Here is an 18,558-nt window from a genome sequence, read left to right on the forward strand (position 1 = left end):
AGTGCAGAGCAAAACAAGGAACAGAGGTGGGGTGTCCGGTTTTCGGCTGTTTGAGGGGCCTGGAAAGGCCCGGGGTGGCCTTGGGGCAGCCGCGTATCAAAGGACGAGAAGAGGCTTCAGTTCTTCTTTCGGTTTTTATGTTTATTAAATGTTTATCTAAAAGATTTTCTTTCGGCCCGACAGAGCCCTGCTCAGCAGCCAGCCATGAGCACACTGTGCCCCCTCCGGACAGTCACCTATCTTTATACCCAAAGTTACGTGTACAATATTTATCATTTTTCCCCAATACCTTTCACCCTTATTGACCAGTGCACTTTTAGTAATGACCAATCCCAAAGTGCCACCATCACCACAGAAGATGGAGGAGGAGAAGAAGAAGAAGGAGGACAGGACACGCCCCAATTCCTCCATCTTACTTCTCTAAACCCCCCTGTACAGAAATCCTAAACCCTGTGTCTCACCCTCTAATTAACCAATCCCTTCACCATTCACCCCGGTGAAACCCTCCTGTCCTCATACAGGTGTCGTCTCCCGTGTAGGATCAAAGTCCAGCCACCAGACACTTCTGGAACATTCCAGGACTCCCGAGCCCCCCAAGGGTGCTCTCGGTGACACCTCAGTCCTGAGGTGCTGAGATCCCACAGTGGGGCACCCAGGGGGAGACTGGAAAGCAGGAGATTTAAGGGATTTAAACATTTCCAAGGATCCCAGAGCAACAGGAAGGAACAAGCAGAGTTTATTCATTGTCCAGGTGCCCTGCAGGGACAATTCCAAAGGGGATGCTGTTGGGGCAGTATTTTATGGACTACTGAAGGTGTTTGCAAGGACAAGCAGCACTGAGGAACTCAGGGCTGGGCTGGGCTCCCCCTGCTCAGGATCCACTCCCAGGGAAAGCACTCTGAGCAGATTTTTAAGCAGCAGAAGGCAGAACTTTGCTGCCTTCTTTGTTTATATCCCAGCATTTCCCTCCAGGTTTTCCATGGTTTGTGGGAAGGGAGAACAAGAGGCTGCACAGCCCTCAAGGACTCTGATAAACAATCCAGAGCAGAGGAGGGAAACAATTCCATGAAATACAAACCCCCCTTAAGGCAGCAGTGAGGGCTCTGGTCCCAAAACAGGGGAAGGAAATGCAACAGGGGGATTTCATTCCCTCTGCTTTGGCACAAAAACACAGTGTGGGTTCATAGATAGGGATATTCCTCTAGGATTTCCACAGAGATGGGAATGCAGAGAAGTCAGGAAATGGGAGGCTGAGGCCATGGCTGAGCCCCTGCTCTCAGCTTTGGTCACAAAGGGCTGCAGAGCTGCCCACAGAGCAGCACCAGGCTCTGGAGGGCACAGTGAGGATGATTTATTTCACTGTCTAACCCAAACATTCCCATCATAATTCCATTTATTTGGATGTGTACTGAAACCCAGATCATCTTTGAACAACAGTGATTTCTTCGTCTTGAGAAACTCCAACAAATTCCAAAGTATTTTCTTCCAATTCTTCTCCCAGTTTTCATCTGTTGCTTGTTTTTCTCTATCCTATATAGATTCCATGATTAATTTATTATCATTTCTCATCCCATTGGCACCCCCAGTCCTGCTGATTAATTTCTGTTACAACCTCATTAATTCCCTTCTATAAATACTTCATTTCATTTTACTGCTTTTTATAGTTAACTTTGCTTTTTGTCCTCCACCTGGGGCTCTCACTTTCAATTTTCCACGAGGCAGTGGGCAGAGCCTGAGCTGAGATGCAGTGATTACACCTCCCTGCCCTGGCAAACAGAATCATTTATTTTCCTTATGGATGGAGGCAGCTGGGAGCTGCTCTGCAATCCCACAGCAATCCCCCAAAAAACAATTCTTCTGCCTTGCCAGATTAATAATGGAAACTGCTGGTTTCTGGAACCTGAGAAACCCATGGAGATGGATTACAATATCCTGCAACATTTGCATTGAGGAGAGGTTGACTCACAGCCCAGGCAGGCAGATCTGGTTCCACCTGCAGGAATATTAAAGCAGCAGCCAATCCATCACTGCCACAGCAGCTCAGATCCAAAATCATTGGAATTCTGGAGCTGACTGTCCACAGGAGGCTCTCCCAGTTCTTCACCCACTGGAGTTATGATCCATTCAGTCTTTCCACTCCTTCAGCCTTTGCCACAAATCCCTGCGATCCTCTGAAGGTTTGGGAAAGCTTCTGAGTGCTTCTCCTAGAAGTGTGAGCATGTCCTGAAACAGAAAGCAAACATGGGATAATTCAGGATTGTATCCCTGCCATTGCTCATGGCCTGCAGCACACACCCCAGCCAGAGGGGCAGCACTGCTCCACACCCTTTGGTGGCTTTGAAAGGATTCTGATTAAAAACTCTGGCCCAAAAAGCAGGATTCTTCCCTGAGGAGGGACAGGGAAAAGCAGCTGGCCTTGCATGGGGGAAAAAAGGGAAAAAGTGAAGCTTCACCTGAGGCTGAAGCTCTCAAATCTTAGGTAGGGAGTGAAGTAGAGTCAAAATGCTGGAGAGTGGAATTACACTAGGGAAGAAAGGAATGTGTGGTACAGCACAAACTCCCAGCTTGCTCAACATGGGAAGAGAGCTGGGAGCTGCAGGAAGGGTCCTCCCTTCAGGCTCCCCCTCCCAAGGAGGGAAAGAAGAGCTCTGCCATCAGGAGGATGTGTGATGGTGCTCACAGGGGTCTGAGGGTGAGGGAAGAGATGAGGATCTGACTCCATGTTTCAGAAGGCTGATTTATTATTTTATGATATATATTATATTAAAACTATACTAAAAGAATAGAAGAAAGGATTTCATCAGAAGGAAAGAATGAAAGCAAAGGTTTGTGTCTGGGACAGAGAGTCTGAGCCAGCTGACTGTGATTGGCCTTTAATTAGCAACAACCACATGAGACCAATCCCAGATGCACCTGTTGCATTCCACAGCAGCAGATAATCAATGTTTGCATTTTGTTCCTGAGGCCTCCCAGCTTCTCAGGAGGAAAAATCCTAAGGAAAGGATTTTTCAGAAAATATCATGGCCACAAGGATCCTCCTGAAGAGCAGCCATAGAGGCCCAGGGAATTCTGCACATTTCATTGCTCCCCCAGCTGCTCCAGAGGCAATTCCTACCCACAGAGCTTCCATCCCTGGGACACTGGCACAGAGACAGGAATGGCAAGCAGAAATCTCAGAAAAAATCCCAGTATTGCAGAAAAACCTCAGCCTCCATCACACATTGCAGTGTCCAAGATTCCCCAAGGGTGAGCAAGGAAGCCCAGTAGGGGCAGTCACCTCCTGTCACCTCATTTAATTTGCAATTTCAGCTTGCACAGAAAACAAACTGGGGAGGCACAATCAAAAGGGAGCCAAACCTTCAGCTTCCAGCAGCTCCAATGACTTGAGGAGAATGTTGGTCCCAAGCATTTCATTACTGAAATGGACCCAAATCCTATTTTGGTTTGCACTGATCTCACTGCAGGGAGAATCTGAATTACAGATTCTTTCATTACAGCACCTATAAAATGTAGCATGAATTGTTTTTTTCAGCAATATTTGCTTACCCTGGAGTAAAACTGTTCTTCCAGTTTCTCTTGGATTAAAGCACCTTCCAGCAAAGTCTTTTTTTGCCTGAGAAAGGCAACCTTGGCCAGCTCTGCTTCCTTCTGCTGGCAGCCAGGACAGGTTGAAACCTCATGGATTTCAGCTTCTGTCACCTGGAAGAGGAAACTTTGATGCCATGAGCAATCTCTGGCCTGGCAACTTTGAGAACAATCAATAAAAATACACTAAAGACAAAAACTGGCTTTTTAGGCAGTGCTAAAATAATTCAGAGTCACAATTCCATCATCTATAACTGCTCCTATGCTGGCTGTGTGCAAGGCTTTAAGCAGCAACCAGAGGGGCTATGATTATAAATGATATTTATACATTTTATAAATAAATTAAGAGGCAAATAAACTCTGAGCCATTAGTTCAAACATGCAGCTCTGAGGCAGGATCCAGCCCAGACTCTGCAGCTCTGTGTGTGAGATAATCAGTGCTGCTCAGTGATTCCTGGGTCAGCTTATCCACCAGGAAATCTTGAGCTTATTTAACAGCATTACACAAATCCCAGGGTTTGTGCTTTTATGAAATATCAATGGTTTTATCTGATCTAATTGACTCAGATTCCAGCTGGCTCCACAAACACATTCAATTGCTACAAAGAGAGAGGAATCAGCCCAAGGAAGTGCCATCCCAGCCTCTCTGTCCCCTTTGCCCTGACTTCTCTGCACAAAAATGTTGTGTGGAGCTACAGACAGAAGCAAGCAGATGAAGACACTTTTCTCAGGGAATGCATTCCCACAATGGAAGACAAAGAGAAAATAAAAAAATCCACTAAATTTGCAAGGAAGGTTAACATTAACAGAAATTTAAAAAGCAGATGGCTGAAATGTCAAAATTGTTTTAAAATTTCAGGAAGGCTGAAATAATTATCACATCAGAACTGACTTTAAAGTGTTATTTTTAGGTGCTGGGCTGAGGGGAGGAGCTGGGGCATAAAACCCATCCTGTGGTGGGAAAAAACCACTGGGCTGGTGACAAAAAATGAGATTTGACTAGGGTAAAGATGAGACAGAGGCTGGGGTCAGCAAGATTTTATTGGAACAGTTGTTATCAATATTATCTAATACCTGAGAAAGCTGGGAGCACAGGGAGGGTCTGGTTTTGGAATTCTTCTAATCCTGGAGTCCCAAAGACTTCACAACAAATAATAAGCAGAATAATTTGATAAATAACAGGGCCAAACACAATCAGAGAAAAAGGCTTTTTCCTTCAGCTGGCCCAGGGCTTCTTGTAAAATAAATGATGACCCCAGCCTTGCTCAATCACACAAATCAGGATTTTATCAGCAGACAACAGTTTATGGTGATTATTTGCTAGCATCTAAAGTGATGTATTGTGACCGTGTTCACAGGGGCCTGAGGATGAGGGAAGGGATGAGGATCTGACTCCATGTTTCAGAAGGCTGATTTATTATTTTATGATATATATTATATTAAAACTATACTAAAAGAATAGAAGAGAGGATTTCATCAGAAGGCTGGCTAAGAATAGAAAAGGAATGGAATGATAACAAAGGTTTGTGTCTCAGACAGAGTCCAAGCCAGCTGACAGTGATTGGCCATTAATTAGAAACAACCACATGAGCCCAATCCCAGATGCACCTGTTGCATTCCACAGCAGCAGATAACCATTGTTTGCATTTTGTTCCTGAGGCCTCCCAGCTTCTCAGGAGGAAAAGTCCCAAGGAAAGGATTTTTCATTAAATGTGTCTGTGACAATGTCTAAGAAATGAGAAGATTAAATCTTGGGCTGTCAACCCAAAACCTCTTCCAGAGGCCTGAGCCTGGCATCAGTAAGGTCTGCCTGCCTTGATCCTGTTATTATGGTTTATTTCTGAAGCATATCTCCCAGAATTTCGGGGAAATGTCCCTTTGCCTCCCCCAGTACCTGTTTCAGAGCCTCCCTGGTGTTTTCCAGCAGGATCCTGTTCATCAGCTGGGCAGGAACAGCACAGGGCTGTGCTGGCTCGGCCTGCCTTGCTGGGGCCCTGCAGTGCAGCCTCCTGGCCCTGTGTGCCTGCTGCATGCTGCTGATCCTGCTGCTGCAGAAACGGCCCAGGGCTCCCAGCTCGGCCTGGGACAGCCCAGAAACTCCTGCAAGCAACAGGGAAAGGCGTCAGGGGCTGTGCCAGGGACAGAGGAACGGCAGCTCTGCAGCCGCCGGAGCTCCTGAGGGACAGCGAGGGCCAAAGGCAGGGCAGGCCCCGCCTGCGGCAGCGCAGGGCTGAACACATGAGGGGTGTGAGGGCAGCTCTGGGAGCCTGCACAGTGAATGGCCCTAAAATAATAATTTACACAAATGGAGATGAGAGCTGTAGGAACCTGCACAATAAATGGCTCAAAATCAGAATTAAAACACAAATGGGATGGCAGCTGTGGGAACCTGCACAATAAATGGCGCTAAAACAGGCTCCAAAATCAGAATTTAGACTGAAATAAGGAAGGGAGCTGTAGGGACCTGCACAATAAATGGCTCCAAAATCAGAATTTAAACACAAATGGAGTTGGGAGCTGTACAAACGTGCACAATAAATGGCCCTAAAAGAGGCTCCAAAATCAGAATTTAAACACAATGCGGATGGCAGCTGTAAGAACTTGCACAATAAATGGTTCTAAAATCAGAATTTAAACACAAATCTGGATGGGAGCTGTAGGAACCTGCACAACAAATGGCTCTAAAAGAGGCTCCAAAATCAGAATTTTAACACAAATAGGGATGGCAGCTGTAGGAACCTGCAGAATAGTTGGCTCTAAAATCAGAATTTAAACACAAATGTGGATGGGAGCTGTAGGAACTTTTACAATAATTGGCTCTAAAATCAGAATTTACACAAATGGGGATGGCAGTTGCAGTAACCAGTAACAATAAATGACTCAAAAATCAGAATTTAAACACAAATGGGGATGGGAGCTGCAGGAACTTGCACAATAACTGGCTCCAAAATCAGAATTTAAGCACAAATCTGGCTGGGAGCTGTAGGAACATGCACAACAAATGGCTCTAAAAGAGGTTCCAAAGATGTGAGGAAATAAAAAGACAAAAGGTTCATGGCCCAGGATAAACAGATTAGCAAAGCCAGCAGTTAAACACTAAGACATTAAATGAACTGGCTGCCAATAATGCAGATTTAGCACCTCACCACCTGAAACTGCACCTTGCTAAACCCAAATGAATTAATATATCAAGAGAGATCTCATCAATAACTTTAAGGAGCAATTTGTAAGAAAAATTAGAGCAGTGTCCACTGAAGGCACCCTGGAAACACCTCCAATAAATTCCACAAACTCCAGCAAGGCCATTTTTTTGGGAGAAAATGCAATTAGAAAACACTTCTTATCTAAAGCTTCAACAATCATTTCCTAAATTCTTTAGGAGATCTTATTTCAAAACCATCATTCCCTTTTTCATCTTCCCTTATCCTTCCCAGGGGCACATAGAAATAAATAAAAGAGAGATCAGACTTCAGCTGGGTGGGTTGGGATGGATTTCCAGCTTCACTCAGGGCTTTGGGGGAGATTTTCCAGAGGCAGGGCAGGATTTCATGGCAGCAGCTCAGCATGGGGCTCTGCAGGTTTCCATGGGCAGATTTCCCCCAAAATCAGGCAGGTGGTGACCCCAAAATTCCTGCTGGGAGCTTGGGTTGGATCACTTGAACAACCCTCCATGTTCTGTCTGTTCAGGATTAAATTAAATTAAATTAAATTATATTAAATTTCCAGACTTGGCATTCCAGTCCCACCACACAAATCTTCAAACCACTGAACAAGTGGAATAGAAAACTTCCCCCAAACTCCATGGGATTTATTTAGCTCTGAGTATCCCAGAAAAAACCCCAGTATTTCATATATTCCACAGGACAGTTGTGGAATTCTGCAAGGAAACCGAGCATCTCCTCAGAAATCCAGTGTTTCTAAAGGAAAAGGGAATCCATAATTAAAAGTAAAACAGGAATTTTGTGGTTTCACGGACAACATGGGAAATATGTTGAAGTTCAGAATTGAGCATCACAAAGCTATTTACTCCTCCTAAGATGATGTATGAAAATGATTAAAAGGAGACAATTTATAGACACACAAATAAGAATCAGCAACACCTTAAAATGAAATTTAATTTTTAAAAAATTCTGAGGGAGCATCATAAACATCTGAGTGGAAACCTCCATGTCAGTCATCAGGTGATTTTCCTTACAAGAATTGTGCAAAAAAGTAGAAATCCTAAGATGATGTATCAAAATTATTAAAAGGAGACAATTTATAGACACGTCAATAAGAATTAGCAACACCTTAAAATGGAATTTTAAGGTGTTGCTAATTCTTTAAAATTTTAAAATCTTAAAGAATTTAAAATTTTAAAAAAATTCTGAGGGAGCATCATAAATATGTGAGTGGAAACCTCCATTTTAGTCATCAGATGATTTTCCTTACAAGAATTGTGTAAAAAAGTGGAAATCCCAAGATGATGTATTAAAATGATTAAAAGGAAAGACAATTTATAGACACACAAATAAGAATTAGCAACACCTTAAAATTCCATTTTAATGTGTTGCTAATTCTTTAAAATTCTAAAATTTTAAAGAATTTAAAATTTTAGAATTTTAAAGAATTCTTTAGAATTCTTTAAAATTTAAAATTTTTAATTTTAAAAAAATTCTAAGGGAGCATCATAAATATGTGAGTGGAAACCTCCATGTCAGTCATCAGGTGATGTTCCTTACAAGAATTGTGTAAAAAAGTGGAAATCCCAAGATGATGTATCAAAATTATTAAAAGGAGACAATTTATAGGCACATTAACAAGAATTAGCAACACCTTAAAAGGAAATTTAATTTTAAAAAATTCTGAGGGAGCATCATAAATATGTGAGTGGAAATCTCCATTTTAGTCATCAGGTGATTTTCCTTACAAGAATTGTGTAAAAAAGTGGAAATCCCAAGATGATGTATTAAAATGATTAAAAGGAAAGACAATTTATAGACACACAAATAAGAATTAGCAATACCTTAAAATTCCATTTTAAGGTGCTGCTAATTCTTTAAAATTTAAAATTTTTAATTTTAAAAAAATTCTGAGGGAGCATCATAAACATCTGAGTGGAAACCTCCATGTCAGTCATCAGGTGATTTTCCTTACAAGAATTGTGTAAAAAAGTGGAAATCCCAAGATGATGTATCAAAATTATTAAAAGGAGAGACAATTTATAGACACATAAATGAGAATTAGCAACCCCTTAAAAGGAAATTTAATTTTAAAAAATTCTGAGGGAGCATCATAAATATGTGAGTAGAAACCTCCATGTCAGTCATCAGGTGATTTTCCTTACAAGAATTGTGTAAAAAAGTGGAAATCCTAAGATGATGTATTAAAATGATTAAAAGGAGACAATTTATAGACACATAAATAAGAATTACCACCACCTTAAAATTCCATTTTAAGGTGTTGCTAATTCTTTAAAATTCTTTAAAATTTAAAATTTTTAATTTTAAAAAAATTCTGAGGGAGCATCATAAATATCTGAGTGGAAACCTCCATGTCAGTCATCAGGTGATTTTCCTTACAAGAATTGTGTAAAAAAGTGGAAATTCTAAGATGATGCATCAAAATGATTAAAAGGAGACAATTTATAGACACATAAACGAGAATTAGCAACACCTTAAAATGGAATTTAATTTAAAAAAAAATTCTGAGGGAGCATCATAAATATGTGAGTGGAAACCTCCATGTCAGTCATCAGGTGATTTTCCTTACAAGAATTGTGTAAAAAAGTGGAAATCATGTGCCACTACTGGATTTAATCCCACTAATGAAACATTCCTGGCAGGTTCATTTATGCTGAACACAGAATGAATAAAAAGATGAAAAAGTTACCATTGTGAGGGGGGAAAAAACCCAGAACAAAAGCATTTGAGTAGTCAGAGGGAGAAGTAAAACACATCAGGTCCACTGAGCATTTAGTGACAGTTTAATACCAGCCTGAATAACTCACTTGAGGTTCTTCTGACATCCACAAGTGCAATTTTATTAAGAATTGGTTTCTAATAATGCATAAATCCTGTGCTGCCACACACCCACCCATCTGCTCATCTGCACCTCCAGACTTCAGAACAAACACCGGGGAAGGGAGCAGCAATTTTTAAACCTCACTGCACGACTCAGGGCTGGAGTTATTCCTCCACATGAACTCCTGCTTAACAGCAAGTTCAGAAAGAATATCAATTAGGGATCAAGGACTGGAATTTTTCTGAAAGAAACCCAAAATAAAGATGAGGAAAGTTTGTCTTTTAACTGAAATATTTGCACATTCAGATCTCCCCCAGGTGTGGGAGGTTCACCTGCCCAGGGGATCCCAGCTCCTGCTTTGGGTTGGGTTTATTCCATGTACATTCCCTGTTTTCCATGTGTGATCCAGACCTGCTGCAATGCACAGAATCCCTGCCAGTGGCCATGGCTGCTCCACAAGGACATTTTCCTGATGTTTGTTACTCCAAATCCAGTGTTCCCTCTCAGTAAGGCAGAGCAGGTGACAAGAGCAGCCCAAGTGACAGCAGCACAGCAGCAACCCCAGCCCCATCTTGTGGGGGCCTGAATATATGTTGTATTGTAAGACCTGTGTGGGTCCGAGTTGCTCCAAACGAGCTGCAGCGAAGATTACAACAACTGGTGCCCCGTGTGAGGAAGAACATGCAGCCAAACATTGAAAGAAGGTATGGAATCCCCCGGACAGCCGAGAGCTGTGGCAGCCTGAGAGCTGGGACTGCAGAATATAATATGGCCTTTGAATTAAGGAGCTGTAGCAGCAGAAAGCTGGAAGAATATGGCCTTTAAAGAAAAGAGCCTTGGAACATCGAAAGACAGCCGAGAGCTGTGGCAGCCTGAGAGCTGGGACTGTATAGGGATATGCATATATTCTATGTATGTATCTAGGACAGCTGAGAGCTGGGACTGTATGCATATTGTAATTGTATAATTGTTAAAAGAAAAGGGGGGAAATGTGGGGGCCTGAATATATGTTGTATTGTAAGACCTTGTGGTTCTGAGTTGCTCCAAACGAGCTGCAGCTGCAGGGTCCTTAGTTGGGCAGCAGCTGTAGCTCGTGAAGGTAACTGAGATAAATAGGGGTGGGTCAAGAGCCCAGGAGGAGCCCCTGAGAAGAAAGGAAGGACTGTGCTGCAGAGAATGGAGAAGAGCCCCAGGAGAGAGGCAAGAACAACACTGCAGTGAAGATTACAACACCATCTCACCCAGGAAGGTCACAAAACGTGGAATGTTTGGGCAGAAAAGCTCCACAAAGTGCAGGAAGCAGCCCAGGAGAGACCAGCTAACCCTCATGTCTGCACCCCAAACCCTGCTGAGGGAACTCAGTGACCTGTGGAGCTTTTGCAGGTTTTTTCAGTGACCTATGTGGGTTTTAACTCCTTAAATGTCACACTTAAGTGTGACATTTGAAATCCACCAGGAGGGAGGAAAAGAAGAAAATATTTATGAGTTTCCTTTTCCTTTGATGTTAACTTTGATTTAACAGGGAAATTGGCAGGCATTTTGTTGTTATTATTCCTTACCAATACTCTATTTTAAAGAAGGTAAAAAGAGATAACTGTGGAAGGCAATAATCAGAAACTGCTCTTCAGTAAGGTTTTACCTCTGCAGCTCCAGATTGCATCTTCATAATGCCCTAGATTGATTTTTACAGTTCAGATGAACATGCTGACAGCCTGACCTGCAAAGAACACAAGAAAGACCCCTGCAGGTACCACAGGGCAGAGAAACAGCTGAAATGTCAGGCTGTTCATCACAAACAGGAATTTCAAATGAGTAAAACTCCTCCAGCACAGTGAATCATCCCAGAGTCACACAGCAAGCTGGGCTGCAAGGACCTCAAAGCCCATCCAGGGCCACGCTGGGACACCTCCCACTGTCCCAGGTGCTCCAAACCCTGTCCAACCCAGCCTTGGGCACTGCCAGGCATCCAGGGGCAGCTCCAGCTCCTCTGGGCAACTGTGCCAGGGCCTGCCCACCCTCCAGGGAACAATTACAGGAGCAGGGCAGAAAAATAAACAGGCAAAGCATTTGATGGAGAGGCAGCTGGTGAGCACAGCAGCAGGCAGGGGGTTAAAGAGCCCCGCCTGAATTCTCAGATACAGCCAAGCTGAAGAATTGCCTTTTCCTGAGCACATTTTAAAGATGACTAACATGGAGCAATCTCTGTGGAACGGAGGATTTACACTCTTGTTGTGATGCATTTGCCTAATAACAGCTCGTGCTTCCACACTGGGGTGCAGGGACAAAGAACTCTGATGAAAATTCCTCACTTCACCTGAGGCCAGCGTGTTTTCCTTCTTTCAGCCCACAAAGAAAACCATGAAAAATAAAAATGACATTCCAGAGTGTTCCTACAGGCAGAGCAGAACCTTCTGCTCCCCCATCACATTTAACCCTATTAGCAGTAAGATGAGAAGGAAAGTCTTGAGGCAACAAAACAAACCCCAATTCAGAGCACCCTGTGTGCTCAGTGATTCACTGAGCTGAGTGTTCTGAGGGGACTCACTGTGCAGCAATCCACTTCCAGGTGAGCTCATCTACTGCACCAAAAAAACATCTCCAAGCTGCTAAAATAGTACAAGGTTTGGGGGATACCAAGTGCTGAAGGATTAAGTCCAAGAGAAGCATTCACAGATGTCAGAAGAATTGCTGTGGTTATTTTATGGTAATATTCTGCAATTAAAAAATGCAGTGCATGGCTGATGATGATTGATTTGGGGATAGCATGGCTGGGTACTGTGTTTGCATCAAAGAAAAGCAGGAACCATATTTTGTGTTCTTCATATGGATCACTGGAAGCACCAATGTACCTGAGGCTGCCACAGGGACAAGTGACAGGAGCAGCAAGGACAAGCCAGCTCTGCATCATCAGCTCAAAATCATGGAGCAGGATTTGCTGCTCCAGCCTCAGTGCTCTCTCTGCCTCCCCCTGCCACCAGCAGCCACCAACCAAAGGCACACATGTCGGATCTCAGGATCTCAGTCCTGAGATGCCGAGCCACCGAGAGCACCCTTGGGGGGCTCGGGAGTCCTGGAATGTTCCAGAAGTGTCTGGTGGCTGCACTTTGATCCTACACAGGAGACGACACCTGTATGAGGACAGGAGGGTTTCACCGGGGTGAATGGTGAAGGGATCAGTTAATTAGAGGGTGAGACACAGGGTTTAGGATTTCTGTACAGGGGGGTTTGGAGAAGTAAGATGGAGGAATTGGGGCGTGTCCTGTCCTTCTTCTTCTTCTTCTTCTCCTCCATCTTCTTTGGTGATGGTGGCACTTTGGGATTGGTTATTACTGAGAGTGCACCCAGCAATAAGAATAATTGGTATTGGGGAAAAATGATGAATATTGTACACGTAACAATGGGTATAAAGATAGGTGGCTGCCCCGGAGGGCAGCACAGTGTGCTCATGGCTGGCTGCTGAGCAGAGCTCTGTCGGGCTGAAAGAAAATCTTTTAGATAAACAATTAATAAACATAAAAACCGAAAGAAGAACTGAAGCCTCTTCTCGTCCTTCGATACGCGGGCTGCCCCAAGGCCACCCCGGGCCTTTCCAGGCCCTTCAAACAGCCGAGATAACCGGACACACACATTCCCTGCGGAGGAACTCACAGGGATCTGCAAGGCCTTCTGTGAATAAAACCCTCTGAGTGAGTGCAACTTCCAAGGGAAAACACCCCCAACCTTCAGCTGTGGCTCATCCTCCCCTCAGCGCCTCTGAGCCCACCAGGTCCTGCTCTCTGTCTCCAGGAATCAGTCACAGGGTGTAGTAAACCCCTCAGGTTTAGCCAGGGCCCCTTGGAGAATAGAATGCTGACACAGCAGCAAAGAAGTTTCCTGTCTCCAGGGACATCTGCCTTGTACCTTATCCCTATAGCCATGTAAGGCAATATTGTGTTAAACCCTACCATTGGTCACTTATGGTCACTCTAACACCTTTGCCATTGGTCAGGATTGGATCCAGGCCAAGGGTATAAAAGTAGCATACTGTACCCCTACTAACTCGGAAGAAGAAGAGCTGAGACCCTTCACAGACCCTACAATAAAGCCATACTCGTGGAACAGCCAGCGTCTTCTGCTTCTCCTCTCTCTACCGTCTGCTGGAGCCTTAGGCCAAGGGAAAAGCTACCTAGCAAGCAAAGCTGAAATCACAAGAGCTGCCTGATCACTAAGAGCTGAATATCTCCCTGCTTGCTAGGGGCTGACCCGCGGCCTTGGTCTGAGAGCGAGCTGGCTTCTGGCACCCAGTGCCCTTGGGGACTGAGCTCTGGAGCTGGAACAGCTTGCATAGGATATGACCAAGCAAGGCTCATTTAGCAGGGCTCTGCTGGATCTTGGGCAGATTCTCCTGCAGGAGCAGGCCAGGATGAGCTGCTCCCACTGCCCTGAGTGCAGACAGTGCAAGAGATGAGTCAGGAGCCCCAGCACGGACACTGGGGAAGGAGCTCTGCTCTCACCAGCCTGCCAGTGCTGCTTCCTTAGGGCAGAGGGGGGCTCTGAGGATGCTGCAGCACAAATCCCACACCATGAAGGGCCCAGGCAGGAGGATCCCTGTCCCACAGTGACCCACAAAACTCCAAGTGTGCTCACCTCCCATCAACATGGAGATTGAGGAAGGTTCCCCGTCTGCTCCCATTATTTTTTTGCTCAGTTACAGCTTTTTTGCTCTTTTTTCTTAATTCAAAATAGCATCTCTGACCCACTTTTTGACAGACTTTAGCAGGGCTTGCATCCCACCATCTGCTCTCACAGTTCCTTGCATAACTGCTACATGGAAATGGATCCTTGCTTCCTCCTTTCCCTTCTCCTCCTCCTCCTCCCTGCACTCCATCATTATTTGGGTAAAGCTGCTCCATTGTTCCTGCCAAACTTGGAGCCCTACTGCCTCCCTCAGCTTGGGAAAGGAACTAGAACAGGGCAAACAAATAATTCAATTATCAATAATGCTGATTAACAAGGGGGGAACACCCGTGTCACACAATAATTTCTGAGGTCATGTTTATTTTGGAGGGAAAAATGCCCAAATTTCCTCTACAGCTGGAGAGAAAAAACCTGAATTAAATTAAACAATTAAGTGTCAAACATGGGGACATTTCTGAATGTACTTTTCCAGGTTTTGTGGTAATGCATCACCAGGATAATGTCACTACATGGGGGGAGCATCAGAGCCATGTGTGATATGGGAGACAAGCTGCTCTCCAAGAAAGCATAAAACAGAAACTTTGCACTTAATTACTTGGCTAATTAAGCCAGGCTAATTAGCTGGCTTGATTTAATAGCCTGTGTATAAAATTTAAGTCAAGTTTACATCTCCTTCCAAAAGAAACAATTACAGGCTCTGCTGAAGTTACCCAACTCACCAGCAGGAGTTGTGATGGCAGATTTGTCTGGCCTAATCCCAGTGTCTTTATTTTTCAGATCCATCCACTTTCCCATGGCATCAATCCATTTTCCTATGGCAGCTCTTTCCACAGCTGCAGGATCCACTGCTTCAAACTCCTCCTCTGCAAAGAAAAAAGGCAACTTTGAACACACATTGTGAGGAGAGCAAAGTGGGTGGCAAATAATCCTCCACTTGAATGTGCCAGCTCTCCCTGCTAGGGAGGAGAAACCCTGAGCCACAGCAACACACAGATGAGGCCACAGATTTCAGCTCCTGCTTTATCCCTCCTCTGCTGCAGCTTTGAGGTCCTACCCAGCCCTCTTCAGTATTTCAAATCATGGAGCTATCCCATGGAAAAATTGTTTTATGGCCCAGCTACTTTTCATTCATGGTAAAAAGTAGCTTGGAGAATTTGTTTTTTAAGGTACCAACAGAATTTCAGCATCACAAGATTACTAAGGAAGGATTTCCATGGCCAAGTCCTTCCCATGGAGCTGTCTGAAGCACGGATCTGGGGGGCACTTTGCACAGCATGCAGTTTTCACCTGTTTATTTTTACTGATTCGAGTCCCCAGTGCACTGACTGGAGCTGTGCAAGGCAGGCCTCAGCCAGGGAGAGCTCAGCATACCTGCAGCACTTTGGCCTGCCAGTGATGCTGAGCTTTCCAAAGCCTCTGACACAGCTGCCCCCTCCAAATCCTCTGTGGAACAGCAGGATCCAGGTGCTTCACTCTCCTCCTCCTCGCTGAAGGACTCAAAGGTGTCTCCTGAATAGTCCAAGGCAGAGCTGCTGTGGCTCTGGCTCCGCTCCAGCCCCTTCCCATTGCTCCTGGAGCTCTCTGCTGGGGCGGCTGCCATGGGACAGCACTGCAAATAAAAACAAAAACAAGGTCAGTTTCACAGAATTACTCACAGCAACATGGGAGGTACTTTGGGATGTTACAGCCACATCTCACCAGATTTAACCACCACAACAGGTGGGTAAAATCACAACTCAGTCGTGATCAAGCCAAAGTAGGGATTAGAGCAGCACACGCTCAGATCCACAGGGGAAATGCACAGAACCAACTAGCACTGAACATCAGCTGTGAAATCTGAGCAGCACTCTTTGCAAATCTGTAGTGGATTACAGTAATGCTTGGATAAAATTTTTCATTAAAAAAATAATCAAATTTCCCCCTTTCTAGTGTCTGAAAGGAACTTACAGGGAAGAAAAGGTAAGACTATTTACAACACCAGGTAGTGTCAAAACAAGGGTGAATGAGCTGAAATGGAAAGAGAGGATGGTTAAATGAGATACTGGGAAAAAACCTTCCACCACCCCAGGCTGCTCCCAGCCCCAGTGTCCAGCCTGGCCTTGGGCACTGCCAGGGATCCAGGGTGGGCACCTGTGCCAGGGCCTGCCCACCCTGCCAGGGAACAATTCCCAATTCCCAATCTCCCATCCAGCCCTGCCCTCTGGCAGTGGGAGCCATTCCCTGTGTCCTGTCCCTCCATCCTTCTCCCCAGTCCCTCTGCAGCTCTCCTGGAGCCCCTCCATGCCCTGGCAGGGCTCTGAGCCCTCCCTGGATTCTCTCCCTCAGCTCTCCCAGCCCGGCTCCAGCCCTGCAGCGGCTCCGTGCCCGGCAGCTCCCCGAGCCAAGGCCGTGCCCGCCCCTCACGGGCTCCGGGAGCTGCTCTGCCCTTCCCTCACTGCTCTCAGCCCTCATGGACGGGCTCTAAGAGCGGCTTTTTGCCCCTGTGACCCTCAGAACCTCGCTCCTTACCCCGGCCCGGCTCCCCCAGGCGGGCGGGAAGGGGCGGCCCCGGGCGCTGAGGGCGGAGCGGGGCGGGGAGCGGAGCTCGGGCCGGCCGCGGCTGAGGCGGAAAATCCGGCCCCGAAATCCTGCCGGGTTTGTGGGGCCGGTGTTGAATGGTGCCGGATTTGTGGGGTTGGTGTTGAATGGTGCTGGTTTGTGGGGTTGGTGCTGTGCTGCGCTGCACGTTTCGTCCCGGCTGAGCCCCACAGCGAGTGTGGGTCTGGAGAGGGCTCTGAGGAGCTGGAGCGAGTCCGGCGGTTCGCGAAGGGTGAGGGAGCAGGGCCGGGGGAGCTGAGCTGGGTGTTCATCCCTGCCCTGGGTGGTTTTGATCCCCCCTGGGGTGTTTTTGATCCCCCCTGGGTGTGTTTGATCCCCCCTGGGTGTGTTTAATCCCCACAGGATCCCCACATTGCACAAACACCGAGAAAGGGCTGCCCGGAGCTGTGGCAGCGGCTTGTGGTAAAAACACCGCCCTGGATTCTCTCCCTCAGCCCCAGCTCTGCTTTGCCACAAGGACACAAAAGCCTAAAGAAACACTAGGGGATTTTTAAATTACTTTTTTTTAACCTTTAGGACAGTGTATTACACCCAAGAAGATGAAGGCAGGTGGCCTTGGATGTGACACTTCATGGAAATAAGTATTCCAGGGCATTAAATCTTTCTGTGTTTTCAGGTACAATTTCCATAGGTTATATCACGATTAAAGCAACTCTTCTCTATTCTGGAGTCTTTAAAATTGTTATTTCAGGTTAGCTAATACCACTTTCTGTTTTGGGGTGGGTTTTTTTGTTTGTTTTGGGCGTTTTCTTGTTTGTTGTTTTTTTTGGGGGGATTTTGTTTGGAGTTTTTGTTTGGTTTGTTTGTTTGTTTGCTTTTGTGGTTTTCTTTTCATTGAAGTCTTTTTTTTTTCAAGAAAAGCTGATTCTCCACTCCTGGGATGGCACAGTGTGTTTGCTGTCACTGGGGTTTTATCCTCATGCTGAGTTTGGACTGCGTGGCCAAAGGACAAGAGATTTTGCCTTGTCTCACATTTGAAGCGCAGCAAAAGTGATCTTGTGTCTCCTGGAACAGAGAACTCTGTGCTGATCTCTACATTTCATACAAAGAAGGATTGGGCAGCATGAGATGGATGCAGGAGTGTAATAAATGCATTGATGCAGTGGTGGAATAAACAGCTGTGCCTACACATTGTTCAGGGTGTAACATTCACTTTGCTGAGTGAGCTGCTCGGGACTGGCCCTTTTCTTGTAGTTTGCTGCAAGAAATTAAAATAAATTAAGTGGGATAAACATTTCTTGTACCTTTTCTGCCCGTTCAAACCAGAGCAGTGATCAGAGGGGTGTGTGAGTGGAAGGGAACTGCAGGAGCCAGCTCAGTGCCAGGAGCTCATGGAGAGAGGAATCTGGAATTCTGGGATTATGGAATTCTGGAATTCTGTACAGTTTGGATCAGCCAGACCTGCCTTGTGCTCTAAACCTGCCCAGCCCAAAGTTCACCTTGCAGAAGATAACGTGGCAGCCAGGCTGAGGGAGGTGAGGAGCTGGAAGGATCTAGAAAATAAAGTGAGAGATTCCATGCTCTGGGTTAAAAACCACAGGGAAAACAGGGCTGGGAGAAACATTTCCTTTTCTTTAAAAATCTAATCAACATGCACAGAGAATAACCCAGAATAACAGAATAACCCAGATCCCCACAGCTCCCACTAAATGCTTTGATTATTTAGCATTGCCCATTTTTTATGGAAACAGTTGA

At 45.4% G+C, this 18,558-nt stretch overlaps 1 protein-coding gene and 1 long non-coding RNA gene across 3 annotated transcripts; one reads left to right on the forward strand and one right to left on the reverse strand.

The window, feature by feature from the left end:
- Window positions 1-325: 325 nt before the first annotated feature.
- C14H8orf48 (chromosome 14 C8orf48 homolog) lies at window positions 326-16,919 on the reverse strand. 2 transcript variants are annotated; one of them, XM_014274427.3, is made up of 7 exons: window positions 16,774-16,836; window positions 16,213-16,272; window positions 15,637-15,874; window positions 14,985-15,128; window positions 5,480-5,685; window positions 3,547-3,699; window positions 326-2,223 (listed from the first exon to the last, which is right to left on the reverse strand). In XM_014274427.3, exons 3-7 carry the CDS (start codon window positions 15,863-15,865, stop codon window positions 2,125-2,127), a joined length of 831 nt encoding a protein of 276 aa, XP_014129902.2. In that variant the 5' UTR covers window positions 15,866-15,874; window positions 16,213-16,272; window positions 16,774-16,836; the 3' UTR covers window positions 326-2,124. The 2 variants fall into 2 exon arrangements, with proteins under 2 accessions (XP_014129902.2, XP_005497163.3); XM_005497106.4 differs by lacking the exon at window positions 16,213-16,272 and having other exon boundaries at window positions 327-2,223; window positions 16,774-16,919.
- Window positions 16,700-18,258, forward strand: LOC102064833 (uncharacterized). Its single transcript, XR_271759.4, has 3 exons — window positions 16,700-17,074; window positions 17,380-17,479; window positions 17,720-18,258. It is a non-coding gene; the product is annotated as an uncharacterized LOC102064833 (long non-coding RNA).
- Window positions 18,259-18,558: the final 300 nt, after the last annotated feature.

Source organism: Zonotrichia albicollis, chromosome 14, assembly GCF_047830755.1.
Source record: "Zonotrichia albicollis isolate bZonAlb1 chromosome 14, bZonAlb1.hap1, whole genome shotgun sequence".
NCBI classification, from domain to species: Eukaryota; Metazoa; Chordata; class Aves; order Passeriformes; family Passerellidae; genus Zonotrichia; species Zonotrichia albicollis.

Coding starts and splice junctions, on each gene's coding strand:
- C14H8orf48 (XM_014274427.3), bottom strand. CDS start 15,865: ATGGCAGCCGCCCCAGCAGAGAGCTCCAGGAGCAATGGGAAGGGGCTG. Junction 5,686..14,984: donor TGCCATCACAACTCCTGCTG/GTGAGTTGGGTA, acceptor TGTTGCTTGCAG/GAGTTTCTGGGCTGTCCCAG. Junction 3,700..5,479: donor CCAGGGAGGCTCTGAAACAG/GTACTGGGGGAG, acceptor TTCCTCTTCCAG/GTGACAGAAGCTGAAATCCA.